This window comes from Mycteria americana, chromosome 13 (genome assembly GCF_035582795.1).
Source record: "Mycteria americana isolate JAX WOST 10 ecotype Jacksonville Zoo and Gardens chromosome 13, USCA_MyAme_1.0, whole genome shotgun sequence".
Lineage (NCBI taxonomy): Eukaryota > Metazoa > Chordata > Aves > Ciconiiformes > Ciconiidae > Mycteria > Mycteria americana.
In genome coordinates, this window is record NC_134377.1 from 13,605,013 (window position 1) to 13,629,342 (window position 24,330).

The 24,330-nt window shown below is 36.7% G+C and overlaps 1 protein-coding gene across 4 annotated transcripts in view; it reads left to right on the plus strand.

The window, feature by feature from the left end:
- Positions 1–24,330, plus strand: part of GLT1D1 (glycosyltransferase 1 domain containing 1) — a 64,934-nt gene that overhangs the window by 31,062 nt on the left and 9,542 nt on the right. For all 4 annotated transcript variants that reach the window (XM_075516582.1, XM_075516581.1, XM_075516583.1 and 1 more), the window contains 4 exons: positions 9,213–9,308; positions 10,411–10,460; positions 16,795–16,838; positions 18,340–18,460. In XM_075516582.1, the coding sequence (XP_075372697.1) occupies positions 9,213–9,308; positions 10,411–10,460; positions 16,795–16,838; positions 18,340–18,460 (311 nt within the window). The remainder of the gene's footprint in view (positions 1–9,212; positions 9,309–10,410; positions 10,461–16,794; positions 16,839–18,339; positions 18,461–24,330) is intronic.

The window sequence follows — 24,330 nt, forward strand, 5'->3', positions numbered from 1 at the left end:
TGGTTAGTAAACTACCCAGACTGCCTCCAGATTTCTGGTCTGTCCAGGGCTGAACTGCACCAAAAGATAAACTGGTCATGACATATGGGTCAGTGTCCCTTAGAAGGTAAGCACCAAAGCACCAATACCTGAGCATGCTGTGCTGTACAGCTGTGTGATAGAAACTGTGGATTTCTTTTGCAGAAGAGCAGGTGTGGTGAAGAAGTGGTGAAGAAGGGAAATATGTGTTGATGTTTTATTATTTGGTCTTGATCTAGAGCCTGTCTCTGTTTTCACCAAAGTAATGACACGTAAGGCAGATGACCTAATTTAAAGTCACCTGATCTTGGCAATGCTTTAATTGCTACAGCTGCCTTTCCCCAAAAGAAGAATTTGTAGGCATTTTACTGTGGTAAAAATATTTCAATATTATATTCATCAATCTAGTCTCTGATAGTACAGCTGTTCCCTCTGTTACGAATGAATCCTCACTATTCAATTGCTTTATCACATCAGTAAATGTGTGCCATTATTCAAAACCGGTGTCCAATTTTAAATTGAGCATTGTGAGGTTATTTTGTTCTCAGTAAATCACGGCACACAAGCACAGCGCCACTAAGATTAATAATTTTCTGAAGTGAAATGATTTGTCACTTGCTAGCACAGCCTTAGTGTTGATTGGATCTCATGCCCAACCATTTTATGATTGAAAGAGCAGTCAACAGACTGAGGAGGGGGAAGCTCCCCCTAAAGTGCATTTCATCTAATATATTAGAGACAGTTTTTTGCCTAATGTGTACTAATGCAAAAGTGCAAAATAATTCATAATGTACATGAAAAGCAAACTAAAATGTGACTCTAACATCTGTGCCTGTTAAATCTTAACTTGAAAACTGGCATCAGATTATTCAGTATTGTTTTTTATGACTGTTTCATCTCATTTATCTTATCAGTCTTGTCTCTATTTCCATCTCTAGTGGCAGCCTACAATTTCCACGTCTTTTAATATTACATTGCATATTATTGCATACTATTACATAAATATTATGTAATATATGTAATATTGCATAATATTACATCGAGGCAAGCTTTTTGGCTGTACCTTTGTGCTTACCACAGACTAATTAGGAGTTTCCACTGAATTGCTTTTCCAGGGATTTGCAGTTTTAAAGTGTTTAAAATTCTACTGAACTGGAGCAATCAGTGGAAAACTATCAAAAATAGAAGGCAGTTTTGCTCAGAAGAATATGATTTTGATAGTGTAGGCTTGCACAATGAAGTGCACTTGAAAAGATCCCTAGCTTTTATGCAGATAAAACTGTCCAATCTCGTTCACCTCATGGCATTTATGATCCTTTTTTTTAAAAAAGAGTTTTTTTCATGAAGTTCTATTCCATATCTAAAGGCATGTAATAATTTTTGTAGGAAATATTCCTCCAGATAACTCTTGCCTGTATCTTTAGCAGTATGCTTGAACATTTGTCAAATTCAGGATTCTCAGGACTGAATGTAAAGAAATAGCAGGTGCCTTACAATGCAAATTATAATACATTTGAGGCATCAGTGTTAAACATCCTTGATGATCAGGCCATACATTGAAAGATCAAGTTGTTCTTTAAAAAGAAATAGGCTCGTCAGAATATTTCAGGAGTTTTTTTAATAGAACAGACTTCTTATGAATATTCTTTGTATTCAATTCTTTGTAAAAAAATCTTTGTACTGATTTTTTTTCAGTCATAGAAAAGCCTTAACGTTTGACTCATGTTAAATATAACACCAGTACATAAATAGTCTCTTTAAATCAGTGTAATGGCTTCACAAATAATTTAATGGTAGATTTAAGTGAGTGGCAGAAGGCCATTTTACTGTGGGAGACTTCCCCCTGCCCCCAGCCCGCAAATGTGAATGGTGCGAAACCAAAAGCTAAGGAATCCCAGCTTTTTGTACATTTCATTTGATAGTTTGGGTTACTAACATAAATAGCAATTGCCTAATACAAACTGAAGCAGTGCTGGGAAAGGTTTTTTATTGTTGTTATTGTGGGTGCAATACAATCTCAGTACAAAAATCATGGAATTAGTATTTTTTTCATAGTCTCAGCAGCAGACTTGAGAGTTGCAGAGGTGGTGTTTGTGTAGTGTTAGTGTGCTAGCTCCTAGCTGCAGTATTTTCAGTGGCTGGCTGTTAAAACATATATCTACAAAAAAAGAGCTTTTAAAGTTAATTTGTATTCTGGTTAACAGTCAGCTTCACAGCATTTGTCTTATGTGGATGAGAGATTGTAAACAACAGTAGCCAAACCAAAAAGCTGAACCAAGTGCAAATTTCAACACAGGCTTCAAGAAGACAATGTTTTCAGTATATTTAGTAACTCAGACTATTTAGGGAAGTACTACAGCCCGTCTCAGTCTGGAGGTCAAACCAGATATCAAAATGTTTTTCTCTGACCTTATAGTACAGGAATCTATATAAAGCATAATCAGTTTTGTTAGCAGTTTTAGATGCCTGTCTGTAAACTTGAGAGAGACAATGGAAGGTCAGGCTTTCGCTGAAAATTGATTGACGGAAAATGACAAGACAGTCTAAGTAAATGCGAAAACTCAGACTGATCTTCTCTAACAACTTAGCTCCAGGATGGAGCATAGCTACTTAAGATCGCAGACAGGCTTGATGTCATCATACCATGATGAAAGGCTCCTTTTGATTTCAGTGGAATGTGGCTGAAGCTTGTAAGATGTAAACCCTAATAAACACTTAGACATTTTGTGATTAGAAGACATAGATAACTAACAAAGTCTATACTAATGAACTGAGAAAGCTCGTCTACCCAACAGATAAGACTAAAAAGTGGTTTCCTGGAAGGTGACAGAGAATCATAGGATCACATGCTTATTGCACTATCAAATAAAATATGCAATATACTTTTGTAGTTCAATTTTTCTACTATCAGATAATTTCTGCTTCATAGCACATCTATTTTCAGAGCTCGAAACGTTTACATAACCTGTCATGACACAGACAGGGTTTTACAGAGGCATTATATTTTCCTAAAGCTATGCTGGAAAAAAAGACCCACATAAGAAAAATTAAATAATAAAAGTTTAAGCAGATATATAGCTGACCATAGAAATAATGATATGATAGCAGCAGTAAACTGTGTTCCCCAACAGATCTGAAAGCATAGAGCTTTTTTGTCGTCTGATCTGTTAGAAATAATGAGAAATGGGAAAAAAGGATTGCTGGAGAATTTTGCGGTCTAATTTTTCTGGATTAGTAGTCTGCCCCTGGAAGTTACCAGGTTCATTTAACTTCTGTTGTCTTCACAAACATATCAGCAACTCTAGCAATTATTCACTATTGAATGTGAATAGCAGTATAAACACTTTGAATATAGTTATTACCTCCACTTCCCCTTAATCTCCCCTTCTTCCTTCCCCTTAATAGGAAACAAATTGCTTTGTAAAATAAAAGCTCAACTTCATAAAACATTAATAAATGTTTGAGATCTGCAGGTGGTTAAGTATGTTGCTGAAATAAGACCTAATTGGGCTAATAATTGTCAAAGTTCTGTGTCATCAGTGACTTCAATTAAAGAAACTTCAGAGTCAGTATAAAGTAAGGCAGCTTGTTGAAGCTGTGCTGCAGTAGGGTACTGCCGTGTCAAACAAGCTGGAAAACTTGGCTGGTCTGAGCAGCTTGTTTTTAATAGTTGACTTGTGAAAGAGACACAGAATCAAACTCTTGGTGCTAAGAGACTAAAAGAGCTAATGTATGGTATTTCTGCAGTGTGTAGGGAGATGAACGTAAAGAATAACTACAAATTGAAAGATTTAGAGTATCAAAAATACATGCCAGAGTCGGACAAATTTATCTATGTTTCAAACTCAAGAAAATAAAATAACCATCTTAGAGACTGCAATCTCAGCAATAAACCTATGGATGTCCTTTTCTAGGAGATCAGTTAATACTTTCAGATGCGTAGGAGATGGATAGATGAACAATTTTCAAGAGGAGTAAGATACCTGCTGTGGTTCAAAGTGAACAGAAAGGAAAATGAGAAAGGTTATTCACCCTCACCGTCTCGTCCTGGCTTAGATTTTGTTTCTGGACAAAACAAAAAATGGATGACTAAGCCCAAATAATATGGACGTGGTATTGTTCTCTAAAGGTCCGTAGAACACAACAGTGAACTTGAAATCAGGGGTTGGAAAATTAATCTTCAAATCTTTGATCATCCTTGACTTACTATTAATAAGAAATGTTTTGACTGCAGACTGTTTTTTTACGTTACTGGGCAATCTTTGTATCCTAAATTATAACCTATAAGTCCAATATTGATATACTTGATAAAATATACTTAACCTCTAGTACAGATTGGATTTTAAGCTGTAAAGGAATGAACACATCTTAGAGAACTTTGGCTTTGTGACATTGTTGGTCCAGGTCCAAAATAATAACTTTGAATGAAAAATCACATTGTTCCTTTTTATATTTTTCTCCTCTCTAGAGATTTCAAAAACACCCTACAAAAGCACAGTAAAGACTTTTAAATAAGAAAAATATTTTTATTTTCTTTATTTGAGCAAGTGGTGAGAAAATTGCTCACTTAAGATTTTCTCAAACTGCTTCTTTACCTCTCAGCAAGCTAATGCTTGATATTACTCATTCACTTAGAAGCCTGCAGCTTTCCAGTAAGATTAAAGATTTGCAGTAATATATTTATTTTTACTGTACATTTATGATTACTACATTTTTTCCCGGATAGTACCTAGAGGGGTGGAGTTAAATGAATCTCCTCTTTCAAAATCTGTTTAGATAACACTTCTACTTATTCTTGCCTTTCTTAGGAAAACAATGTCCTCACTAATGCTTCAGAAGTGATTTAGGCTTTTGTGGTAGCTGTTTGTGTTCATGTTTTGCTATCCTGGCATCTAAGTACCAATTTTTATAAAGGGTGAAGTGTAAACTATCATAGTGTGTCATAAGAGTAAAATAGTTGATGTGACAAACAGTTATACAGTTTCAGATAAGGAACAAACTAGGAGCCAATGAAATCTTAAATAATAAACTGCTTATTTCCAGTATTGCATTATGAAAATGTTTTCCACTTTTAATATACTCCATTCTCTCATTCTGTCTTGCAACTGAAGACCTCAAAGCAGTTTGCCAAAAGTTAAACCCAGTGCCATTGCTTCATGTCAAGCAATTATTAAACCTGCTTGCAGATGAATGGGTAAGTCTAGATGGATAAGTCTAGATTTGAGAAACTTGCTCTAGGCCACGCCATGACTCAGAATCACAGCCAGAAGGAGAACGTGAATCCTGAGTATTAATCACATTTCATCTATTAGCCAATGTATTTTGTGCCAGGTTCCAATGCTATCAACAAATACACTGGTACAGCAGTTGGATACCCTTTTGGTCATCCTATTCCACTCTGAAATTTTAAGTGGCAATGCTACGTTGTTGTGTTTCAGTTTTGAGCAGCATAATACCACCTCTGCTCCATCATGAAAAAGGAGTTGCATGACTGTGGGAGTTCCATGTCAGTCTTAATCTTCCACTGTGTCTGTCTCATTTCAGCTCAGGACCTGTGGTCCTGTGTGGTATATCAGGACAGCATACCATCAAGCTGATGAGAGGAATGAGTTTTCATAATCCTGTCAATCACCGTTCTTGTTTTGACCTCTCACAACTTGCTAAACAGGTGACCTGCTAAGCAGGCTCAAGACTAGCTGTGGCCAATGTGCAGCCGGCTTTTATAGATAAAGCCAATGTAACAAATCAGACTACAGCCATAGACAAACACTGACAATGCATATTTAAAGGAGCATCTCTTATTGACATTAAACAATTATTTTTGACACTGATTACAGTGGCAAGCCTTGACTTGCATTTAGTGTATAGTGATTCTGAAGGATGGCTGGAAAACATGTAGCATGCAGTCTTTTTTTTATTGCCAGTGATTACGTACAAATCTTTCCATTTTGTATTTTCTTTGCGAAGCAAACAGAAGGATGCATGAGCTAAGAGATAATGAAGCACAGTGTGCTGTTTCAAATCTTTGCTTTTGTAACACTAACAGAAACGGGGAGAAACAGACACAAGCATTTTTTTGTTATTTGGGTGTTTGCATGTCATTCAAACAAGATAGTGACATAGTGAATGTATCAAAAGAGCAAATCAGTTGATTGTGCCATATTGACATATTTCCATTTCAGAACTGAATCACACGAGGTGGTAGTGTCTTATTACAGATTAAGTAGCCTATCTGGGAAAGGCAGAATGATAACAAAAATTCACATACTGAAAGTCTTGTTTAAGCTCAAGGAAAAAGAAAAACTGTCTTCTTTCAAGTACCAGTTTTCACGCGGCTGATGGCTATAGCTGGTAAAGGCAGCTATTGCAGTTATTCTCTTAATATGTTCCCCTTTTCAGCGTTCTATGTGAGGACAGAGGATACTAAAATGATTTCTTTCTTGTACAAATGGCTACCTTTTTTTTTTTCACAGCAGGGATGCTAGCAAGGTTTGAGAAAGCAACAGGTGGGAAAAAACTGATGCAGGCATCATCTTGATGTGTGAATTTAACCATTTGCAGTGAATGAGCAGAAAGCTAACAAGATACACAAGTGCTGCTGAAGTTTGATCCGAAGTAGACAGAGAATAAGTAAACTCCCAGCACTAAACAGTGGCAGCGATGTGCTGGTAATGCAATCTTCTCAGGAATGTCTTTATATGCTTCTGAGTGGATTGAGTGGGGAAAGCCTGCCTGTAAAAATGAATTAGGTGAAGACTAAGATCTACAGCATACAATAAAATAAAACTACAACTGATTCTCACTTCACTAAATTGAATGGCAGAGGCAAATCCTTTTTTGACTAGCCCGTGTATGACAGTTTTTAGAAATGCCCTGTAGGATCCAGTCTAGTCCAGTCTGCCCAATATCTGCTATTTCAGAGAAAAGTACATAAAATTTCATGACAGACAAGTAGGGCTTTGTAAAGTTGCATGAAGGGGATAGTCTGCAGTGAGAGTTCAAGCTTGTGAATGTCTTTTCAAAATAATAAAGGTCAAATAAGTGGGCTATTTTCATTAATATTATTTTAGGTAATTTCACTAGTGAAATAATTAGACTGTTATTGATGAGATTCTTGGGAGAAATACCTTTAAATGCCACAGGAACAGAACGGCAAAATCCAAATTACAAAGTACAATTACTGTCTGTAGGGCCAGTTTCCTGTTTCTCTTTGCGGTTAAGGTTTTCGTACAGGGAGCAGAATGGCAGTCAGGACTACACAGAATCAGTCTATTAGGGCTTTTCATTGTCAGAGCACTTTAAACCCTTAGCTAATAAAATGAAAAGACTGAAAGCTGTAAGATAGAAACAAAAAGATATTAGAGATAAAAAGAAGCAGTTATTTCAAGCATAGTTAATGTTGATTAGTGTACTGTCACATCAAGAGTGGAATAATTCTCTAGTCTCTACGTGAGAACAGGAAGATCTGGTTTCTCACTACTGTCTGACTGAGCTTTCAGCACTAACTTTAAGGTTATTCCAAAATAGCCAGAGCTGAACATTTATAGGTGGGAGTTCATAATTTAAAATGAATATTTGTGCCATATGGATAGTTAAAATGCAATCTGAATTTTGCTGACACTTTCTAGTAATTTGTTTTGTGTGAGTTTATGTCATGAATTGAAACCACTGCTGCATGTCTTAAAAAAACCAACAGTATTAATGGCCCATTGCACCAGAAGAATGGCTTTTTCAATCCAAATGTTTGTGTATTATAAATTACAAATTATTTCTTGGTCCAATAACCAGTAAAATATTACTTACTGTGTCTGCTGCAGCCACTCTTGACAACTCAAACCCCTTAAGCTAAAGGAAACAGACTCAATAATGAACCCTGTGACAAGGAGCATTTAAAAGTCCATGAACTGGATTTTAATTTTAAAAGCAATAGCACTTGAGTATGTCATGAATCACCACTCTTTTGATTCTCCCTCTCCCACAAAATAGAGGTTTGATGCAGAGCTCATGTTAATCCAGCTCCTTGACATGAGGGGAGATACTCCTGGCATATTTCTTCCAGGGCCTGGAGCAGACCCTGCAGTTAAGTTATACAACACGATGAGGAAACATAACCTGGTACAAAGTTTGAGTGATCTTAAATTACAAATTGCAGCAATTCAGTGATGAATTGCTTATACAAGCAGCTGAGTTGTTCCTGCAACTGCTGGAGAGTGGAAGGGAAAGGGAGGAGGAGGAGGAGGCCTCAGAGAAGGGAGCTCTGCAGTGTTCAGCAGCAGCAGATCACCGTGCCACCACAACTGCCCTGCTGCCTTCCTCTGTTAATCGTAAATCCCCCAGACAGTCATTCTGACCATGCAGCATAGCCCTTCTGGTAGCTACGTGACGTAGCCCCGGTGTGGAACCCATGCATTAACGTACCACAAAGAGCCTGCTGCTGAAGAGCAGCAGTTTGATGCTCCTTGTTGAACTGCCTAGTGTAAGATAATACATGTCATCCATCCTTGCCATGAGCTCAATAAACAGGTGAACTGAAGGACAGCAAACTGAATTTGTTCAGTACGGTAAATCAAACATGAACATTTCAACCCCTCTAGTGTTTATTAAATTATGTTTTTGTTATATGTGTTCATTCAGCAATTTGTGAATTATGTTGTTTTATCATAAACACATTTTACCAAAGTTCATCACATAGTGACCCTTCTCCAGAAGTATGTTCTGAATTAATTGTGCTGTCATAGAGCCTATGGCAACTGCAATATCATACATCAGATCTTCTTTTTCTAATATGCCTCACAATATCCTTGAAACAGGTCTTGAGTTAGTATATGGATGCGGTTTTTTTCTTCTTATGGGTAGAAAAATTAGAAACACAATGATTTGTATAGTTGCCCTGTCAGTCAAAGCTGGGTTCTGGTCTTCAAGAATACCGGCCACCGGCCATTTCTCCAAATCCTGCACATTCACTGCCTCTGGAAATAAACTCCTGTGCCCTCTAAAATGACGTGCATGAGTAAGTTCTCCACTGAGTTGATTTGAGGACTGATGTGAGAGCAAGAAACAGAGGGAACAATAATGGGAATTTTTCAGAATCCACCCTATTAGTGCTTTTACCACTTTATGTGCTCATTCATGAAACAATTTGGAGTGTTCAGCTTTTTTCTCTGCATTCAAACTTTTTAAATTATTTGTTACAGACATTCCTACAGATACAGGCAGTTTACATATGTTTCTTTTGATATGTGGACTTCGAAGAGTCAAAGACCCTCTGTATTTAGTAGATGTATTTTCAGGTAGGTACCTGCTGTTTGAATACCCTTGTTTTGTCCCTGGATTCAGATACATTTCTTTCAGTGTTCCTAAGTTTGGCATAAGCTGTTTTATTAATTGCAGAAAACTTCATAATATATTTACATTTTAAAAAAGAAATGCTCACGTAACCATTGATCTGTTCAACACATTATCTCTGTACTGCATCTTTTCCATCCTGCTGGGAATTAAAATCCCATTAATATCAAAGCAATATTTGATGATTTCACTTGCTGGGAAAACTATTTTGCTGTTACCTACAATATTAATGGAAGACAAAAGAAGAGTTCACCTACTTAAAAATAACTTTTTTATCTTACTGTCCTGTGGCTGTTACACACATTTAACGTTACACACATTTGCATGTGTGCTAATTAATATCATTGAAGTTACAAGCAAATTTTACCAGCCATCGTTATGGCTCAACACTGTAAACTAGGCTGAAGTTTTCTTGTTCTCACGTAGGTGGATGTTTTGCCAGGTTCTGTTTGTGTCTGTAAAAGGTTCAGGTATTCCAAGTTGGAAATTTAACCTCCGCTATTCAGCTTACTTTTATAAGCCTTTACCACCTTCTAATGCTTAGTAACAAATGTGGTTTATTAAAGTCAAGTAACTGGTTTTGTTCTATTCTGGTATTGAAAGAGCAGCAGATTTCTCTTGTGCATATAACTGAGTATTAATTGTAATGGTTGTACTTGCTTCCACACGTTCCTTTACATAGGGAAAAATTCAAAAAATTTTGTCTTAGTGGCCAGAGTCATTACATTATATAGAGCATTGCTCTCTTGAGATGATTCAAAATTAATATCTGAGCTTAGTTAAATAACCCTTGAATCATAAGAGATTGCATGAAGCAGAAATGCTAAATACTAACTTTCAGATATGCTAATCATTTGAATTCTGAGAAGTAATGTGAGGGCTGAGCATAAAATCTGGTACACGTTCAGTCTTTTAAGTAGTGATACAATATTTGCCTAATTCTTCTTTATTCATTCAGCTATTTACAGTGATTTCAGAGAAAGAATTAAATTAAGTTAAAAATTAATAATTTTGATTAATAAAAAAGATGTTCCTCTTCTGTTTTAGATTGGCACAGAAAGGATCCCAGTGTCCATCTGGGCATAATTGGACCTGCAGTAAGTTGTTGTAATTTTTATTTTATTTGTATGTCTGTTCCTAAATACTTCCGTTTACTTGCATCTGAATATCGCAATAATTCTTTCCAAACGGAACCTGAGTCAGAGGACTTCTAACTGTTACAGAGATAAGAAGGTACAAACCTAGGAGTTGTACAGGCTGTTCACAACAGGTCTAAACTGTGGAAGTGGAAGCAATTCCAGTGCTCGGACTTCCAAAGTTCAGAGTTCTGCTATCAGCTAAAAGGGCTCCTCACTCAGCATGTGCTCTGCTTTTGCATTGCAAAAGGGAAAGCAGCTAAGAGGGTTTTTCTATGAGGATATGCACTGAGATAGCCCAACTCTATTCAGTTAGGTTTTTATTAATGCAAACTGTTATCAATAGCACTAAAATAGTTTACAGCAGCTGCATATTTGTTTTATTATACTGGGTTTTTTTGTTTAGAAGACTTCGGCTAGTTTTATAAAGGGTATTTGCAGCCAGATTACTATAATTTTATGTCTAGCTCAAGAACATGAGTTGATAATGCTATTAATCTATTATGGTCTCTTACAACAAAACATTTAGTGTTTCATTTGACTACAGAAACAACTTCTGAAGATAAAAAGTATCAAAATATTTGGATTCTAATACTGACTTCTGTTTTTATACCTGTGGGATAGTACAAAATTTTTTAGAGATTCAGAAAGTACTAAAATGTGAACTTGTGCAAATAAAATATTGGAAATGCCTATTTCAATATGAATAAATTATAAATGAACCTATCATTTTGAAAGGCAACAGTTGCCATCTAGAAGAATTTTTTTAGCAGGTATTGTTAATGAGGATTTTTAATACTCTGAAGGTGATACCAGATGTTCATTATCCCTGTTCTTACATCTTTTGTTCACGTGGAGGATTGCACCTTTGTTCCATTCCATTTAGATTTTGATGTCATTTCTGGTAGTCTCAATTCATACACAATTAACAGTTGTCAGCAGGTGCAAAGTGATGTTAGATTTCTGTCTGACACCAGACAGCAAGGACAGAGCTTGAGCTGACAAAATTGGTGAAGTCTGTTTCACATTTAGAATCTGAGTGCTCTAAAGCCTGGCATACAGGTATCTGAGAGAGAAGGTGGGGTTGAATAAAATACGTAAAATCAGAAACTGAGTTGTTCTTATATGTCCACATCTCAGATTAAGCTTAGAGTTGGTATCATTCCTTCCAAATAAATTATATGTATTTTAGTAAAAGTGCTGGCCAGTATTAATGTGAGATTTAATTTTTTCCCCCTAAGTCATAAAGATCCTGTTTAACAAATTTGGAAGTTACAACTTCTAATTCTCTCTTTTCACAACAGGGTCAATCAGTTAAATGGCAGCTCTTCTGTGATTGCTAACTGTCTTCAGATAAAACGTACAGTTGGGTTGCTGTCTCAGAATGTTGTCATGAGTTTCTCAGCAATGGTTTGCTTTTCATGAAGCAGCAGCTCCTGAAAGAGTTTAAAATCAAAACTATCACAGTCATTATTATGAAATAATCTTCTCCTAGTTGTGGAGAAAGGTTTGAAAATGTGGGCTTATGAAGCATGAAGATAAACAAGAAAAACTATTGAACCCTCCCAAGTCCACCCCATCATTTTTAAGTCAAGTAGCATAATTTTTGAGGAAGTAACAAGACTGAACTTCTCTGAAGAGGGAAGCATGCACCACTTGAGCCAAGTCTGAGTCTGTTCTGAATGCTTAAAAGGGAGTAAAGGGTTGCATAAATTTTCTGCCAGTCCTTTCTTTTCTAATGGTCTCTTAAAACTTGGTGTTTGAGTATCCACCATTGTTTCCAGTTATTTCCACTTTGAGATGTCTGATTTCACCTGCAGAAACTGAGGCCTTTAGAAAGGAACCATCCATGAACATGTAAATGTTTTTATGATTTCTGTTAAGTACAGTGCTGAAAAACTGCAAAACTACAAAATGCACGGTTATTTTCAGAACCATGAGAGAAAGGTGAGTATTTCCCAAATCTCAGTCTAACCAATACCCTCCCTGAATATTTGCTAGCACAGTATTTGCTGTCGGCCAGATCCTCAACAGTAGCGACTGCACTGTAAATTGGTGAGGGAGAGGGGGAAAGATGCCTCTGAGTCACCAAAGTGCTTCTCCTAATTCTGTGCAAAATGAGGTTCGTTCCCACAGCTTCCCACAGGGACCAGGTAGAGCTGCAGGGAGATTGTCCTGCTTCTTCTGCTTCTAGTATGTTGCCTATGTCAAGGGAACATACTTTACGCTAAACTGACAAAACTAATTGCAGGACTTTTGAGAAAGAAATCAGTTGTGCTACATGTATATCCATAGCAGCAGGAGTCTTGAAAAGGCAGCCCGTAGTCTTAATCTAACCAGTGGAAAAGGTATGAGTAGGCAGCTGAAACAAACTCTTGCTGGTGCTGAAAGGGTACTAAAAGCTTCACTGTTTCATCTGGGTAATGTGGTCATGTCCCTCTGTAAGTCTCATCTCTGATTCATCTTCACATGAACCTGAAAACTTGCAGGCAGTCTGTTTTATAAGAAAATAAATAAAATCTGAATGGGCAAATAAGAACTATTTTTCTATTTTCTCATTCAGTTTTGTTCTTTGTAAATTTTTGGGCATAGAATTTTATTTTTAAAAGTTGTTTTAACATTTTTTTTTTCTGCATTTTTTCCATGCTAATACACAAAATGATTTGGAAGTGAACTGGTGTGGAAGGCAAATCTAGAGCAGGTGTAATGAAGCTGTGCTTTAGAATCAAAAGATGCACTTGCTGCCTCCAGTGAGGATTTTAAACATTTTAGTCATCTTTTTAAATTTGCTTCATTTTTTCATAAGCTAACATCTTTACAGTAAGCTACCAGAAATAACCCTGTGGCAGTGCATAGGCGGGATCAAGGACTGAACCTCCTTAAAACATTTAAAAATGTATTTCTCCCGTAGTACTAAAATACTGCTAAGCGATGAAAATAAATCTCAGCTCTATTGGTACTTAGCTCTACTTTTCTTATTCATGTTACTTCTCAAACCACAAAATCTTAAGAAAATCAGTGCCGTTACCTGTGAAGCAAGTCATGTTTATTGTGAATATTTTAAAGAAGCACATTAAGATCATATTAATTAAGAATATAAAGAACAAAAGGCCCGCACGCTCGTTTCAGCTTTGCTTCCATAAGATTATAACATTTTCCCTACATTTGCTATGCATGGTTGTCTCAAATGGTGCAATCTAAGTAAAGTTGCAGGATTGGGTCCTGTATAATGTAAAAATGTTAGCATTTATCTCCTCTTCCAGATTTCCTTTTGTTCATTTCTGTAATGAAATTTGAAACAATAGCTAATTTTCAGCAGCTCTATGTTCCAAGAATAGAAGCTTATGAAACTTTAAAAAAGGCCACAAAACTTGTGTCCAGCTGTTGGGTAACCTCTTGAAGCCCACTTTGCACTCTCTGCGTAACTCTTAACCGTTCTTGTAGGCAGTACAGAATATTGCTGTGTGTGTAATGATACTGTTTTTCATTGACAGCTATTTTTCATCTGTCCAACTTCTTTCCATGCCTATTGAGACAGTTTTAGTTGAATAGCTGCCTCCACAGATGGAGGACCTATCAGGTCATGTATCCCATCTATTTATAATGGATGGCTGTTACCTACTGTATGTTTTCTGGGCTAGTTCTAAAATGAAACAGCTGTTGACACAACTAAACTAAGCAATTGAGCAAATTCTTCCTCTCTGTATTGAATATGCTTGCAGATAGAGCTTTTCACTCTTTAGTACTCTGGGTGGTACTCTGTCAGAACTTTAAATGTACTAAGACCTGTTTTTCCCTACAAAGTCTAGAGGGCCACAGTAGTCCCAGTGTTATAAAGAAGATGTTTCTGGACCATTGCTTCTGTCTGAGTTAATTTTTATATGACAGGAATTTAATATAGTGTGTTTATAGAAGATTTCCTAGATTTTGATCATGGCAGGCCCTGTGCTTAACAGGCACCTTCATCTTTGTGCAGCGTTTGATCTGTGACTTTCTGGACTGTCAGACATGTCTCAGATGTTTCTTTGCCTGTCAGCAGAGTAGAGCCTCCTGAATAGCACACCTGGTCCTGTTAGGTGTGGTTTCTTGCTATGTGCCCACTCCCCTTTCCATGCGTCATCTTATCTCATCTGTTCTGATAGCAACTATTCCTACAACGCAAGCTGCCTTCCTCTGATCTCTGCTAAACTGATGAAAGGTGCAGCTCTCTGAAGGCTCTTCCTCTGGATGGACGATTTTTTAACAAAAGATGATAGGTAGCTGATGATCATATTTGCCTGCCACATTCATAGGTAAAAAAAAAAAATGTGGCAACAAACAGTCTACCTGTGGAAGAACTGGATCATGGAAACATTTTGGGTGGAAGTAACATACTTTTCTTTTCAGTAGCTTTTTCTGAGACTGTGCTAAGTTGCTAGGCATCCTGCCATAGTCACTTGGCTTTGGAAGCATTCACATCTTTTAAGTGCATTTCCAACTTACTGAACAGCTTATGTTGTATCTAATTTCTGTTATATTGAGCCTGTGGTTAGATAACTGTGCCCCCTCAAGTTCCTAAATGTAGCTCAGGGGGATCACTTCGCTAAGTCATTGCTACACCCATCCTGAAAGTAATATTTTAACTGAATTCTCATATTCGGGCCAGGCTTCTTGGAATATCTACCAATAGAAGAACACAGCTTAAAGGATTGTTCTGTTTATGAGGCCACAGAAGTAGATGGGATAGAAATTAATATCATACAAATTTTATGAGTCACAGGCTGTAGTTTTTCTCATCCTTTTAAAGGTAGAAGAGCAAAAGACCATATCCCCCTGCTCATTAAATCACTTGCAAGTACTCCATTTGTTTTAATGGAAACAGAGTATAGTTCCTCATGAAAGGAACTCAGCATCAAAATAGTACTTTGGGGAAAAAGCTGAAAAGATATTTACATAGAAATAGCAATTGCGAAGTTCAGTATGAAGTATCCAAGGAACCTGTGACATGACATACTGGTTTAGTGTATGAATCTGTATCATACTCTGTCGCCAGGATCAGGTAGTGCTTCAGGAAAGAGCACTTGATTTTCCCCCTGCTGTTACCAAATATACTTTCTTAAGCAGTTATGCAAGCCTTTTATTTCTTGCATTTGGTAGGAATTCATTCCTTAGTGCAAGAGCGATTCACTTGAATCTTTTAATTTATGAAGCCGTCTTTTCATGAAATAATTAATCTTGTGTTCAAAGTACACAATCATAGTTATAAAATAAATTCTGACTGTTTTCCAAAAGAGTTTTCTAAAATGCTTTGTGAGTGTTCTCTATCTCATAATGTGAAAAAAACCCGTAAACCAAAATATTAACATGCATTAAAAAAAAAAAGCCATGTTGTTCCCAGTACTTACAACTGCTGCATGCTGTGCAAGCTATTGTAAATTATTCTAATATAGTCAGTCAGCCTTAATAAAAAAAGTCTAGTTCTGTTCTTCATGTCTAGTTAGGGATTTCCAAGTTCTGTTTATTTCTTTTAATCATGTTAAATGAAAATAGCAGACATAGTTAAGCTTTGTAAATAAACCTGCTGGAGTTAATTGCCCAGCTTAGACAACTTTTTAATAACTCCAGCATGCCTTCATGTTAGACTATATTTTAGAATTTTGTGTTTATTAGTTTTCAAACAAATGTTTCTGTCAGTGCATAACATCTTTCTGACTGTCTTGAGTTTACATGCAGATTGCCTCCTGTGTTAACTAAAGCCTGAAATGTTCCTTTCCTTCCTCACAATGGTTACTCCGTACATAAAGGGACAGGCAGTTGCCTGGCACCTCAGTGCCTTGTTCTCACGTAGGCAGTAAGTTGTCAAATCGGTCATTTGAATCACGTTAGCCTTATCAGAGTCATCTGAAAACAGTCATTCATGTTAAATAGGTCTAGCTCTAATTAGAACCTGCAGCCAGAGGGATGTCAGGGGAGAAGAAATGGAACCTCCCCTTCTGATAGTAGCCCAAAGCTCCGCTGCATTAGAGTAGTCACTTAAAGGTTTAGAGTGCAGTAGTCAATTCACGCTGTGCTATACTGTGCACTCCCCCCCCAGCTGGATATTCCGAGTGTCAATCACTCACGAGAGCGTTTGTCTGAAGAGTCAAATGTAACTACCAAGTCACAGATCTGTGGTATGATTTTAAAGCTCAGCACATTCATGCGTTTCAATATTTAGTAAAAAATATGCCAAAACTTACTTTTCTTTTCTGGGTATTTCAACCATATGCTATAGTGCTAAGTAGTGCCATATACCTGTGTGTATATTCCTTTCTAGGTTGATCCACTTTTTACAAGTGAAGTTAAGGAAAAACTTAAAAGGTAAGAAATTAATGTTAAGCCTTTTATCTGCTCCAGGTGAAAGCAGTTGGCTGACTAGCTTTTTAAATCATGTGTGTAAATGTGCTTTTGGATATACAAATGAACATACGTGCACAACTCTCTGTATGACTAACAAATGTGTACTGATTACTTGGCATGTAACATTCTCAGACTAGGTATTCTACACATTTTAAATTTCAGAATAACCAGTAGATCTCTTCATGTTTTGCGTTAAATCACATTTAATTTAGTGTGACTTATATTTATTATTCTTTTGGGTCTTTTCATTCTTTCTTTCATCCTGGCCTCTGCAAGACTTTGCATGCTTGCTGTTGGTAGGCAAATGAGTAGATGGACAAGATAACCCTGTATAGCTTTTTTTCTATCCCTAGTTTATATGCTTCCAGATTGAAGGATTTTTTTGTGTGTCTGCAGAACCTAGAATTGTCTGACTTGAACAGAACAACCATATTATTTCTGATTGTTAATATCTGATAATAAAATCTGCATAAGAATATGTGGTTTGCAATTCCATTTTTGGAGCAAGAGATAGCATTTTTTGTTTCCTACCAGGTTATTAATGGGAAACATGGCTCCTGTAATCATGCATTTATATTGCGGTTGATATAGTTACTTATCTCTACAGAAGCTGGATGTTACTGCACAATCAGAAAAGCAATGTTTAACAAAGTCTAGTTGACAGGGAGCTGGTCTTAATGTCAAATACACTTGTGTTTCCATCTGGCTTAGTGATCTCATGTTGAGGTTAAAGAGGCAGGAGCAGGCTCATCAAGCGGAGGAGATGCTGGCTTTTCAAAAATGATCACCAGTCTTAAAGATCTCATTCACTTCATCTGAGACTGAACACCTAATTACCCTATTTTTCCACCCTTCACCCTTGATTTGATTGACCTTCATTAATCTGAGGAAGATGAGGACAGTAGAAATGTAACCCTTCAGAACCGAAGAGTGCTTATAATGAAAGAGGAAGCAAAGAGATCTTTCAGAACCACATTCCATCCCCAAAAGCCAGCATCTGAAAAGTCGGCATCTCCTGCAGTTGACCATTCTGATGATAGCGCTCCATTTCCCTAAGTATTTAAACTGTGTGTTTTTTATAAATCTCTGCGTGCATCCTCCCTATATTACACAAATTCTTTAAGGGAAAATTGCACCCCTATCCATTGAACTCGGCTCCTTCATTTAGGAGACTGATTGTGGCTAACAGAGCATGGTGTTAAGTGATCAACTATAAAACTTCAGAACAACAGACAATGAAGTGGCAGATAGCAATGTATACTGTATTGAGTTTATAACCGCATTTACAGATAGAGAGCTAATGAAAACATGGTAAAGCGGCTTGCCCAAGGGCAAGCTATTGTTACCATCAGAACCATGCCTGAGTTGCTCTGGACACCTTCCATCATTGCCCTAAGTTTTAGGAAGGATTGTTAGAGCACGTTCGTAGGAGGTGTCCTATTTGTGTGCATTTTATTTCTAGGGCACCTGGAGTACATTTATTACAGGAGATGCCACAAGATGATCTTCATGCTGCTATGAAAAGGTGCTTTGCTGTGGTGAACAGCTCCATTTCAGAGGGGATGTCTGCTGCAATTCTGGAGGTAATTGCATCTTAGTGGTAAGGTTTTTCAGTGAGGTTACAGTGAATCTGAAATCGCTTTTTATCACTGGAAATGTGTGTCAACATTTTATGTCCATGTTTCAAAGCTAGTGAAGACCAAACTAAAATATTTCTTTTTGCAAGTGTTAGTAATTAAAGTTTTCTTCCCTTGAACTGACAGTTGTTTATGCCTTGTCTATTTATTTTTTAAAAGACAGAATGTAATTTTATCAATCCTGTTAAATTAACAATACAGACCTGAGATATAAGAATCATTCTGATTTACTGGGGTTGTCACTATTCTTGCTTCAACATCCACTTCCTTATAATGTTGCTAGAGTAGACTTTCATTTATTTTTACATCCTTTCAAAAAGCAATCTAAGAGCTGTATTTGGTTATTTAATTCTGAAATTATTAATGAATGAATGACACGCTCAGTTATTTTTTTTGCCATCAGTACTGAAAATTAATAACCAGGTTTATTTCATACCTGTCAAAGTAGGGCGCTGCTTAGTATCAAATGCTTAAGTTCTTTGGGCAGACGCCTTTTACTATTACTTTTTTTTTGGTGACTGCTGAACGTTGGTTCGTGATGACCTCAGAAGATCACAGAAACTATTGCATGATTTGTATTAATGAATCTCCTATTTCTGTTTCTAATGAATAATCACATGTTGCATTTCCAGCATGCTTTTCTTCCACACACCTGAAAGCCCTTCGTAAGTAAGAAATAAGTGAGCATTGTAAGAATTATGGAAGTTAGGTGATGGTAAGACAGCAAATGTGTATTTCCTTTCTAAAATGCCAATGCTCAGGGGTGGAAGCAGATGCTGTTTCACAGCAACAATACTCTATAAACAACAATTACTACAGACCGTGACATTTCCAAACTTATCAGTGTGGCAGGCTAGACAAATTTTGTATGTTTGGTAGTTGAGATGAAATGTAGTGTACCAACACAGTACATAGCCACAACTAAGTCAGTGACTCAGAGAAGTAAAAGTTAAGTAACTGTCACCTCCTCCTCACCAGTTACATGTTCCCTTCAGGACTACTCACATAACAGTTGACTAAAAAACAATCTGATTTATTTCCTGAGAGTGTCAGTGAGTTAGAGAAGTGGGGAAGAAAGGGGGGAAAAAAGCAAACCAGAAAGACTGTTAAGAGACACAGCATCTGCAACAGAAGTGCAAGTGTGCTTGGCCTGATACAAATTGCTATGCAAACTCAGGACTGATGGGACAATTGGTATAGTTTTCCCCAAAATTTTCCCATCAGATTTGAGCAGTTAAAAGGCACTTCCCTTAGCTTTTATCAGGAGAGGGAGCAATCTTGTAAGTTCAGTGTCTTAACAAATATCTGCTAACTCAAAGGAAAAAGGTAATGCCAGGTTACTTCCAACATAATGTTGAGCCTGTTTGAGGAATTATTGATTTTTGCTCTCTTCTTTTGAAGTTGCAATTCTGACAAGTTTTGAATCTGTTAACTATAAGACTAAATCAACAAGGAAAGTTTTTATTTGAGCTCTTCTCTGTGTGGCTGAACTATTCAATTATCCTATCAGGGCTATTAAATAGTCAAATACCACCTCCAGTGGAAAGCTGTTCCTTTAAGTTTCCACTACACAGTGATGTTGAGTAATTTATTCCCAATTCATACCCAGACCTGTCAGAAAAAACAAAAAAACAACAAACCCTCCAACAACTGTTCTTCTCACTGAAAATTACTACACAAACAGAATAGTAAATACTTCCTGTTATATTTCTCTTTCTCTGAGAATTACAAGACTAGTCTGGCAAAAGAGCATTCTATGCAGGATGTCTTTATGTACACTTGCAACGTTAGCTTCCTCCATTTTGTTGTTTTTCTTACATGAGAAAAATATATATAATAGGATGAATCATCAAGAAGTATTTATTTTAATTTTTCATGCTGAATTTATTTATAGATATATGTATTTTTTTACATATATAGTAGATTAGTTAGTATTACTTTTTTATCTTACCTGTTGCTGTTCATATCATGTCCTAAGCTAGTCTTATGATTGATACATTTAATTCTACTGAAGACACTACCTTTGCTAAAAACAAAGTTAATCAAGATTTAATCTACCTTTAAGTCTTAATCTGAGTTTAACAGCTAAACATGCTAAAATAAACTAGCAATTGACCATAGTGGAAAAATTAAATTGTCTCTTCTAAGTGCAAGACTTGACCTATAGTAGGCTGTTAGCTATTTCCTTGTACTTTTTCATGGTAACTTTTCATAAAGAGAAGAGAAAAAGATCCTGCTTCCTTTCTTCTGTTATTACATTGGTGGAATAATGTCAAACGTAATAGTCAGGTTTGGTTTGTGTTCATGCATAATCATGTGTTGAAGATAAAATGCAATTTCAAATATTCTGAAGTGGAATATTTCCTCCTGGAAAACCTATAACCATAGATGTAACCCACTTCTTTGCACCAGCCTCAGTCCTATATTGCCTTGTTGTTGAATAGTGGAGGAAGGACAGCCTAATCTCTGCACTGATAACTCATAACTTGGAGTTTATCGTGGAAGTCGTGTAACGGGCATAAAAAGAGCTGGCATGCTTTCAGAAGTCTGAGCATGCTAGTTCAGGTGCGTATTGGTTACAAGCAAATGGGTTACCAATTACAGGTGCAAACTGAAATCTTGCATCGTAGGAAGGACAGTCCAATAGGCGTGGCACAGGGGCTGTGAGACAACAGCTCCGGTCCCATCTGAGGCAGGACTTTCTACAGGCAGAATCAGATCTTTAGTTATCTCTTGAGAAACAATCTGACACTTTCACTTTTTAGTACCTCAGACCTGTTTAGTACCTCAGAATTCTTCTTCTAAAGTTATAAGGGTTTTGGTATTGTATGTCTCTTTATTAGACAGTTGTACGGTGGGATTTGATGACATGGTTATAAAATACCCTACTGTAAAAATGTGTTTCTCAGAGGAAGTGTCAACCTGATAAAGTCAAGTCCCTGCTTGAGATGGCCAGCGGTAGGAAGGACCATCTGTTAAGATCTTGTTAAATTAATAAGGCAGAAAACTATGTATATAAAATCTTTTGGTCCTAGGCTGGAGATAACATCTTGCTTGAATTTGGAAATGCAGCTTTCATTCTCTTGAAAGTTCAAAATTTAACAAGGTCATGAATCTGTAAACAGTATTTTTAGTATGAGATAAATATATAATAGATAAATGAGATAAATATATAATCATATCTATTTCAACCTGCCTTAAGGTATGAAAGAACTAGAAACCATAACTAATTACTTTGTCATCTGGTACTGATATCTCAGAGATTTTGCCTAACTGATCTATTTTTTTGTTTGGCATTTGAAGAAGAGAAAACAAGCATTATAGCAAGCATTTAAAATACATCTCTTCCGCAGAAAACTCAGGAGTTCTGCATGTTCCTGGGCATGTGATGGTGAAAAAGGCACTACTACTGGAAAATTTTACATGTTCTCTATATATAGTTGGTAAGAAAAAGGTTTTGACTCCAGCACCATTTCATCAGAGTACTTTTTCTGTGCTCTCAAGAGTATTCCAACTGTTGTAAAAATCATTAGATTGTTATGCTTTTACCAAAAAGAAGCCAATTAAAAAAAATCATCATAGAAAAGGAAGATGGCCAGATTCTGTTCTGCTGTAGGGCAAAATCCAGTCTTAGACAACATGTGAAGTACAGGCCTAGTAGTTTGGAATATAAGCCACAGCGAACTATAAAAATAAAAAAATAAAAATGAAGGGGTGTTGTAGAACAGTAAAATTGAAGAGGGACCAACAAAAAGATATATAGGCTAGGAGGGAGAAAATGAGGGACAATCCAGAAGACAAAATAGTAAATAAAACCTCTATTTACTCGATAAGCCTTATACTGCTAGTTAGAAATGCTTATTGTGTAACATGCTTCCAAAGCTGAAATTCACACCCTGCATCCTTCTGAAATAGCATTAAAACACAGTTGCAGTCAGAATAATGTAACAAAACAGATGGCCAATGGACTAAAATGTTATTTTATGCTATTATTTGTGGAACCTAGGTCAGTAAATTATACATATTTTCAACAATGCAAATTATTCTTTTTACTGCTTAAAAATAGACTAAGTATCTAAATTAAATTCTAAGCTACTTCATGCAGTAATTATTTACAGCCCAATCCATTTGTTTAAGGCTAGCTGGTATAAAGCCAGCCCCTCATCTTATGTATTTGGCCATCTGTTCTGTGTTTCAGTAGCTGTAATTCATTGGTACCGATGTGCTTTGGGACCCCAAAGTTTTTTATGTAGCAGTTACTGCCCTCCAACTCTATGAGACAGAACAAATGTCTTTCCCTTTAGAGTTTAGAAATTATGGAAAATGAAATATAAACTCGGTGATCAACTTCAATGAGTCATCAACTATGTAGCATTCAGAAACAGAAGTGAATGAACATATCTCGTGACGAGTTTTTTTTTAAATGTGCGCTACAGTTCAGTCTAAACTGCAGTACAGCAATATTGTGCCAGCCTAAGCAATCACACCGTTAGGTACAGTCCAACACAGAACTGCCACAGGGCACTCACATAGTTGATGGTCACTGTCCACGTGCAGCCCAACAGCACAGTGTCCACTCTTCACTGCATCTGACGTGCTCGAATCCAAACTCCTCTCTGTCTTGCAGGTAACTATTGTGGGGATAGTGGCACTTCCAACCATCAGTCCGGGTGTGGTTGTGCTGTGTTTTGTGTGTTTTCTTCTTTCATTCTTTCTTTCTTTCTTTTTTTTAATGGTGCTCTTTCCCTTGAACGTACAATCGCTTCTTTGGAAAGTAGCCAGACCTGAAATACTCCTACAGTTTTGGTTTTTTTAAAAGGAGAAATACAGAGAGGTGAGGAGAGGGCCTTAGGCAGGTGACAATGAACGCTGCCACACTTCACTGCCACTATCAAGTTCTTGATTTTCAGTTCAGAAGTTCAAGTAAAATATCTTCATTCCCTATTCATTGAGCATGTTTGAATGAAATCAACAGCCAGCAGACTGACCACAAGGGCACTTAATAGGAAGGGCTGAAAAAGAGCTGAATCAGAAATTCTGTCTCTCTTTGAGATGCTGGTGCTTCTGTGGGAACCCCGTGTTAGGTCTATAGTTGGGTAATTAGAGCCAGAATCAACTTCCTCGACTTGCAGGTTCAAAACCTGTCAGGCAGAGTAGGGCACTGGTATCTCTTGTTTCCTCAGCGAACTTTGAAGTTCTATGAACTTTGCTTTACTGATAAGTAGATACTGTCATCGTATGTTTTTGTACCTCTACCTTTGGAAAACAGATTTGTTTTGTTTACCAGTGAAGTCCGAGCAAATGACAAAACAATTTGTGGATGACCAAAAACTGTATTTCTTCTCACCAAAATTACTTTTTTTTTTATTTTAAAAAAAGTTGTATCTCAACAACTTTATTTGGTTGTTGTATCTGGTCTGTAGTTTTTATATTTCTCATTTATTTATTCTGGTTTGTGTTCACTTCATTAATCTATTTGTCTGAATTACCTCCAGCTGATCCAGTAGTTTCTGATACAAAATGTAGAACAGGTTATTTCATTACAGGCTGTTATTATTTTTAGAGCTAACTGCTGCAAAGCAGATGTTCATGCCAGAAAGACTATGGAATTTCTTCATCCAGAGTAAATTCATCTGCAGTGGTGATTTAAACAGGGTTTCTCTTGGATATTTTAAGCTATTAAGACATGTTGCTAAGTCACAGCAGTCCCTCACTGTTCAAAACATAATTGGTTCTGTACGTTATCAGTGAGGGTGTTTTTGTCTTCCGTTTTGTCCGAGCTATAAAAAGCATGGTTTTCTCCTTGGAGTTTTGTT